General features: G+C 49.6%; 1 protein-coding gene across 3 annotated transcripts; it reads right to left on the bottom strand.

Moving 5' to 3' along the window:
* Positions 1-849: 849 nt before the first annotated feature.
* Positions 850-5,953, bottom strand: SELENOK (selenoprotein K). Of its 3 annotated transcripts, none has more exons than XR_005885311.1 (5): positions 5,266-5,558; positions 2,489-2,579; positions 2,289-2,372; positions 1,588-1,674; positions 850-1,322 (listed from the first exon to the last, which is right to left on the bottom strand). XR_005885311.1 is itself a non-coding variant. In XM_040994646.1 (5 exons), exons 1-5 carry the CDS (start codon positions 5,865-5,867, stop codon positions 1,319-1,321), a joined length of 285 nt encoding a protein of 94 aa, XP_040850580.1. In that variant the 5' UTR covers positions 5,868-5,953; the 3' UTR covers positions 850-1,318. The 3 variants fall into 3 exon arrangements, 2 of the variants coding, with proteins under 2 accessions (XP_040850580.1, XP_040850581.1); XM_040994646.1 differs by lacking the exon at positions 5,266-5,558 and adding an exon at positions 5,849-5,953; XM_040994647.1 differs by lacking the exons at positions 850-1,322; positions 5,266-5,558 and adding an exon at positions 5,849-5,953 and having other exon boundaries at positions 1,584-1,674.
* Between the last annotated feature and the right edge of the window lie 2,100 nt (positions 5,954-8,053).

Genomic DNA, 8,053 nt, shown 5'->3' on the forward strand with positions numbered 1-8,053 from the left:
AATGGGATTCTTGCATCCCCCTCCCCCAGGAAATGTCATTTTGCTGATTCGGTTGTTGAGGTTACACATCCAATCAGCAGCGGCAAATCCTGCCGTGTCACCCACGTCCTCATCCCTACTGCCCCCTGACCCTCCATGCCTAGCTTCCTGAAGGGGACTAAGTTATCTCAGCTCTGGTAGATGGCGAGCAAACATTTTTTTCTTTTAAAATTAGGTACTGCTGAGGGAAGAGCTCTTTTCAAAGAGCAGGAAATCCCCGTTTTTACAAACAAGGAAACTGGGATAACATAATTTACTCTAGGAAGAGCTGCTGGGTAGCAAACACTGAACACGTTACCCCAGGCGATGCTGGGCGAAGCAGGAGCCTGCCGGTCAGGTTCTGATGGGGACAGCTAAAGGTGAAATGCTGGGGGTTACATGCCATGTGGGTGTGTGGCCCATTGTGTTGGGTGTGGCTCTATCAACACTGATAATTCTCTTTGATAAAGAATCATGGGGAATGTATCTTAAAAGGGGACTGGTACGATGGTGCAGTGGTGAGCTAATCTTTTGTCTGTGGTGCCAGTATCCCACGTGGGCTGGTGTAAGCCCTGTCTGTGTTAATTCCTGTCCAGCTGTCTTCTAATGGCTGGGCACCACAGCAGAGGATGGCCTGAGCGCTCCCATGTGGGATACCAGGAAGAAGCTCCTGGCTCCTGGCTCTGGATCAGCTCAGCTCCAACCACTGCAGCCATATGGGGAGTGAACCAGTAGATGGAAGATCTCTTTCTCACCTTCCCCTCCTGTTACTCAAGTGAAAAAATAAAATCTTTTTAAAAAGCTAAATCAAGAGCACAAATAATACATGCGTACTACTGAATAAATGCAATTTATTTACAAATGAAAATAACTTAACAATGAGCAGTATTTCAGACATCCAAAAAGGGGACACTGACAGCACTAGGACTCAGCCTTTTCTGTTCAGGTTCTGAGGTGGTGGTGGTGTGTGTGTGTGTGTGTGTGTGTGTGTTTTAAATATATAAAGATGAGGAGTCAGTCTTCCAACCTAAAAATATTCACTTATTAAAACTATAGTAAGACTTTAATAAACTATACAAAAAGATGAGACAAACAGAGTTTATGGAACCGCAGCTCAGCCAGGCTAGATCCCTGGAGGGGGAGTTCCCAGCCTGACGTCATTGGTCTGTGAGGTCACAGGGCGGTTCGGGTGGGGGTGCACACATCCATCCAGGCTGCCGGCTCGGCCAGCTCCGTCTCCAGATGGTCTCCTTCTGCCGTGGATGTGCACACCCAGTCGTCTGCTTCTTAGAGCAGACGTTTACCTGGAAGAAAAGCATCGTGGACATGCGTCAGTGGCTTGCATCCATGGGGGAAAAAAAAAAAAACAAAACAAGACCCAGTATCTGGCATGTTACAAAACTTTCTTTCCAAAGGCCTTTGGATATCAAGGCCGGTAAATTCTTCCAAGGTTCTGATATAAATGTCGTCCCAAATAAGCAGTAATTACGAGCTGCTGGGTAACTTCTAAGGAAGGCTCCCCCCCATTCCTCCCCCCCCCCCCCGCTGGACACTGGCAGGGCTTGTTACCTTCCTCATCCACCGCCCATGGGGGGAGGACTGGGACCGCGCAGATGATTGATCCGGCCCATTCTGCGTGGAGGGTTTCCTGGCGGCCTGCAGGAAGAAAAAAGTTACTGTGCTGTGTGGCACGTGACCACTCTGAAGGCTTCTGCTGTCCATACTCACATTAGCGCCTCCCTTTTCAACATCTATGAGACCCTAAGGTGTGACTTAAAAACAGGAACTACTGCTTAAAGTCAGCAGTCAAGGCTGATACCCTCAGGAGCCAAGCCCGTGATGCACAGGAAGGAAGTGTGTTGCACAGGGAGCATGACTGGTTAGTAGCTCCCACCGGCATCCAGCTGAGAGGCCACCCCAGCTGACCTGGCAGGCGGCAATACAAGGTGGAACCCTGCTGCCCATTGTCCTCATTGTTCCATCAGCACACGGTAAAAATTCTAGTTCTGAGTGCTGCCCACTGGACTGGACTTAATGGGCTTTTCTCGAAGGATATTTTATGTCTATTTTAGCTTTGCCACATCAACTCAATTTTGAAATTAGAAGAAACGTGACCTTTCATTTAGTCATGCATTATTTTTTTTTTGGGGGGGGAGGGAAATAGAATTTAAACTTGTAATTTCCACCAACGTAACCGCATCTAAAAATGCCTCGTGTGGTTACAATCTTCGAAGGGCTAAAAGCAACTAAGTCAACAGAAAAGACTGTACCCTCTTCCATCATCGTATCTGGAGTCGGACGAACTTCCGTAGCCTCTTCTTTTTTTCACATCTTGCTGAAGCAAAGTTTTGAAACTGAAACATGGGGTGGAAGACAAGAAGCACCACTTTTAATTACTACCATCACAATATACCTAATGTACTTCCGTTGACTTAAAGATCAGGGCATTTGAGAACACCAGGATACTTACAACAAAACCACAAACTCTGCTATTCCCCAGAAGAAATCTGTTATCAGAGATAATCTCCATGGGGACTGACTCCGGCTGTCCAGCACTTGTCCTGCAGACAAGAATAAAGCAGTTTCAGTGAGTGCCACGAACCTCTGGCCCAAGTAGGCTAGCTGGAATTACTCAGGTGTGTGCTGTCCCAAACACAAGCAGGAGTTTAACTCCAGCGGGAGTGACGGCACTCTGTTCAAATATTCCCCCTTTATATTGGTCAAAATAAAAAATATATATATATAACAAAAATTTACCATTTTAATCTCTTGGATTTTATATGGAAAACAGTTATGGGGCAGGGGGGAGAGCAGAAGGAATTCCCATTCCCTGCTTCACTCTGCAAATGGCTTCAACAGCTAACACTGGGCCATACCAAGGGAGCTTCCTCCAGTTTTTCCACACGTGTGGCAGGGGCCCAAGATCTGGGCTGTCCTCCGCTGCCTTCCCAGGCACACTAACAGGCAGCTGGATCAAAAGTGGAGCAGCATAAAATAAAAAAAAATTTTCAAAAGTGCAGCAGCTGGGACTTAGAACAGCAGGCCTGTGTTGACAACTTTACATGCAACACCACAACATTAGTCCATTTTAGTCATTTTTTGAAAAAAGATTTATGTTTATTGGAAAGACAAATTTATAGAGAGGAGAGAGAGAAAGGGCTTCTATCCGCTGGTTCACTCCCCAAACAGCCACAATGGCCGGGGCTGAGCCAAAGCCAGATTACTCCAGGTCTCCCACATGGGTACAGGGTCTCAAGGGTTTGGGACATCCTCCACTGCTCTCCCAGGTCATAAACAGGGAAATGGATGGGAAGTGGAGCAGCTGGGACACGAACCAGTGCCCATACGGAACGCCAGTGCCTGCAGTGGAAGGATTAGCCAATTGAGCCATCAAACCGGGTCCATTAGTGATGTTTTGTGGTAATCAGTACATCCCACTGTTGTCCAACCATCGCCATCATCTACGTAACTTTATCAGCATCTCCAGATAAAATCGTGTACCCATTAAACTGCTTCCCTGCCACCTGCTCCCAGCCCCTGGCAAACTGCTGCTCTATGGGTTCTGACCATTCCAGGAACCTCACGTAATACCCTTTGTGAACAGAGTGTTTCACTTAGTGTAATGTCTTCAAGGTCCAGCCACCCTGTGTTAACCAGCCTGTGTTAACATGCTCTGTATGTGCATAATGCCGCCCAAAATGTGCATATTGAAACATCTTGAGGAAACAAGATGTGGGCGTGGAAAGGAAAGCTCAGGATACACTTTCCTAAATGTGCTCAGATTTATTTTATTCACTTCCATTGGAAAGGCAGATTTGACAGAAAGATCCTGTCTGCTGGTTCACTCCCCAAGTGGCTGCAATAGCCAAAGCTGAGCTGATCCAATCCGAAGCCAGGAGCTTCCTCCAGGTCTCCCATACAGATACAGGGTTCCAAAACTTTGGGATGCCCTCTACCGCTTTCCCAGGCCACAAGCAGGGAGCTGGAAGGGAAGTGGAACAGCTGGGACATGAACTGGTGCCCACATGGGATCCTGGCTCATCCAAGGTGAGGATTTAGCCACTAGGCCATCACATCGAGCCCTAAGAATATTTCTTTTTAACTGAATAATTTCTTGAATGTAAAAAGATTAGACTCTTACAAGTCTTTAGAATGAGTTATTTTAATCAACTTGAGTGTGTGTGTAAATTGAAGAGTCTGCACGCTCTCTGAGGAAGGGTGTGTTCATGACAATGACCACTGCTTTCTGTCACAGCACGTACTTTGCTTCCAACAGCAGACTCAAGAGTTTGGGAGTTTTCTTTTCTCTCTCTCTCTCTTTCACTCTTTCTTAAGCAAAACGATCTATTTTTTCCAACTGCTTGAGATAACATAAAATGCACATGAAGTGGAAATTTAGGACTCTAGTTTCAGCCTTGCAAATCAAGAGGTCAGACTTGCAAATTAAGAGGGGAAGAACAGCTGTGGGCCACCTCTCCTCTCCAAGTGGAGCTGGCAGCTTCGCCCCACCCATCTGGGTTCACTTCTCTGGACCGGCTGACTCTCAGCTCTGACTGGCTCCCACCTGGATCTCAGCTCTCAGCGGTGAATCCAAAGAGTACCAGGACCACACACAGGACAGGCAGGCAGTGAGGGGCAGGCTTGGTTCCGGAGCTCTAAGCTCGGCTTCCTTGCTGATGCCACATCCTAGGGCTAGTCCTGCACTATGGTCAGGGACGAAGTCATCTCACAGTAAGAGAACTATTTTGTTCCCAGGAGCCTTTTTTTTTTTTCTGCCAAGCACCATGTGAATACGTATAACATCACTTGCAGGCTGTAGAAAATGACCAACTTTATACATCAGCCTGCTATAGGGCTGCTCCTGGTCAAGTGCCACCTGCAGCTGCCATCGCAGGGTGGAACCAAATGATTTTACCGGCCTTAAACAGACCGTGAGCGGGATGTTCCCCGCCCTTGGTAAACATCAGATGGCCCTTAGAAAAAAAAAGAAAGATCGCTTCAATCAGAGTCCATCACCTCTTCCTCTGCTTTTGTCATTCTGCACCCCCTTCACCCTCACCTCCGCAGCGGGAGATGCTTCAGTTCCCTCCCCAACCCCCAGCCATAAAAGTGAGATTCCAAGTCCTCACAGGATACCTACGACGCTCAAATAAAACGGGAGGCTGCTCCCTGTCATTACCAAGACGAGAAAACCTGTGTCCGCGACTTGAGAAGACGCCTGGAAGCCTCCCTTCCGTGCCCATCTACCTGCTTGTTTGATTTTTCCCGGTGAGCGACGAGGGGATTTTATTCTGCTGATTCGAGAAGCACCTGCTGAGCTGACACCCGAGGAACTTCACCTGCGTGAGCCGAGACAGTCCCACCCTGGGCCCCTTCCTTCCTGCCCCTTTCTCCGTGCAATCTAACAAGTTCGACTCCGTTCTTTCCGACACGTCACAGAAAGCGTCCGTGCAGCTCTTGACAACGACACCGCCGCCTGCGTCAAGCCCACCTGGGTTCGAACCCCGACTCCGCCACGAACTACCCCGACGACGCCAAGCCTGCTAATGAATCCCTGTGAGCCTCCCTCCGGACAGCGCGGCCACCAGCAAGGGGCCAGCGCCGCAGCGTACCCGTGTGGGCATCGCTGGCCACCGACCCGCCCCACGACCACGAGCTGAGGCAGCTCGCCATCACCCGGGCGAGGCCGGCGGGATTCCGCTCAAGCTGAACGGCCACGCCGACTCCGCATCACCGGCCGCCCGGCGATCAGCCCGCGGCAGCCGGAGGCAGCGCACGCAGGCCACCGAAGCCCGGGAGGGCGCTTTGCTCTCAGCTCCCTCCGACTCACCGTTCGAGATGTAGACCATCTTGTCTTGGGGGGGTGGAGGTCCTCGCTGGCGGAGCTGCTGGGCAGCCGGCCCCTCTCGGCTTCCGTGCCACCCTCCTGGCCACGCCCTGCCAACGTGACAGGCCAGGATGGGACTCCGTGATGACGCAGCAGGGAGGTGGGCACAGCCTATTGGCTGCCGCTTAGACACACCCCCAACGGGCGTTTTCGACTCGTCACTGAAGCTGCTTCCAGGAAGAGGGCGCCCCCTGGGTACGGGCAACCGGATGTGACGCCACGGCTTCGCCCACGAGCCTGAGGAATGGGAGGACGGGTGGGTGTGAAGTGGCTTGGAGGGTCTTTGGCAGGGATGGGTGGCGCGGAATTATCCAGACGTTTCGATGCATGAGGGTGTGGAGTATTGTGGGATTTGGCAGGAGGGAGGCGCTCGGAGGTGGTGACTATTTCCAGGAACTTTGTTGTGCCACCCAGACCATTCTTTTCAACAAGTATTTCTGCTCAGGGGTTCCACCTGGCGTTCTTACTGATTCTTAGGAGGCGACTGTGAAAAGTACAACTGGAGACCTGCTTCTGGTTGATCACTGAAGCCTGTCAGCACTGGGGTGGGCGTTCACTACAGGAACCGTGTAGCCTGGATGTTACAGTAGTCACGCATATCACCCACGCTGCGCCGTGGCAACTGACAACACTGTTATCTTAGTTGTATGGACATCCCGTAGTTTCTCATGTCCAGAATTCTACAACTGCTCTTAGCTGATCTCTTACACATCTGACTCCTTGTTCCAATATCCTACTTGGCAGTTTATCCCCATGACTGTTTTCTTCATAGCGTTTATCATGCTGTGATATGATTTTATTTCATCATGTTCTTACCTTCCTCAGAAGATCTTAAGGGTCAGGAACCCTGTCCGCCTTACTCCTTTAAATTTTTAAAAACTATTTCTCTTAAGTTACTGTTGTTGCAGGGTTTTTTGGACCCCAAATACAGCAGCAGCCTCAACTCTTGTCTCGCAGGAATTTTCTTGCAGACACAGTTTAGTTTGTAAAGTATGATTTATTTAGGAAATTAAAAATTCCTGCCTTAGTGACAGGAGGGGGCTTCAAGGGAGGAGGAAGAAAAACCCTAGAGCTCCTGCCATAGTGGCAGGAGAAAGAAGAAGCACCGGAAGAAATGATGGAAAGGGTGTCTTTTATGCACCTTGTCTGGGAGAGGGTTTACGTGACTCACCCTCAAGGGCAGAAATAATTTTTACTGCCTTGCCCCCAAACAAAAGGTGAGGCCAGTAGCTTCCTTCCTCCATCCTGAAGATAAACTGAGGTGGGGTCATTCCTTTGACAGCGACCCAGGTGGGCCAGTCTGCTAGCTAAGGGACAGGGATTCAGATGTTTAGGGAGCCCTGTTCTTTTGCAGTGTAAAAGATAGTTTTGGGCCCGGCGCGGTGGCGCAGTGGTTAAGATCCTCGCCTTGCACGCCCAGATCCCATATGGGCGCCGGTTCTAATCCCGGCAGCCCCGCTTCCCTTCCAGCTCCCTGCCTGTGGCCTGGGAAAGCAGTCGAGGACAGCCCAAGGCTTTGGGACCCTGCACCCACGTGGGAGACCCGGAAGAGGCTCCTGGCTTCGGATCAGCATAGCATCGGCCGTTGCGCTCACTTGGGGAGTGAATCATCGGATGGAAGATCTTCCTCTCTGTATATCCGCCTTTCCAATAAAAAAAAATAATAAAAAAATTTTTCTAAAAAAAGATAGTTTTACCAGAGGAGCACAATTAACATCTTAAAGGTAACTTCACCAGGGACCAGAAACACCTTAACTGCTTGCTGCCCTTATCCTGTCTGACTCCTCAGACGACAATAGAAAGTAAGGTCTTCTTAAACACTCTTGGGACATGTCAGCAATCAGACCTTTGCCATAACCTTGTGTTCTTGGGAAGTGAAGTGAAAGTGCTTATCTCATTCCAGGATGGGATCTTGGTTTTCTTTTACTCCTCAGGCAGTAAGCAATAATCTGATTAACTCAAATTGTTTTCTGTAAACAGAATTGGAAGGTCCTGTTTGCCTGGTTCTGCAGTTGGCTGCTAGGTGAGATTGAGACCACCCAGGCCTGCTGAGGTCTTGGTGGGCGGCACCAGCATTGCCCACCCATTTTCTAACTAATTAAGAGACCACCAATGGGAAATATCTTACCTGTAGATTCCCCGCCCAAC

The sequence above is a fragment of the Ochotona curzoniae genome, unplaced genomic scaffold (assembly GCF_017591425.1).
Source record: "Ochotona curzoniae isolate NIBS_2020 unplaced genomic scaffold, NIBS_Ocur_1.0 contig_908, whole genome shotgun sequence".
Lineage (NCBI taxonomy): Eukaryota > Metazoa > Chordata > Mammalia > Lagomorpha > Ochotonidae > Ochotona > Ochotona curzoniae.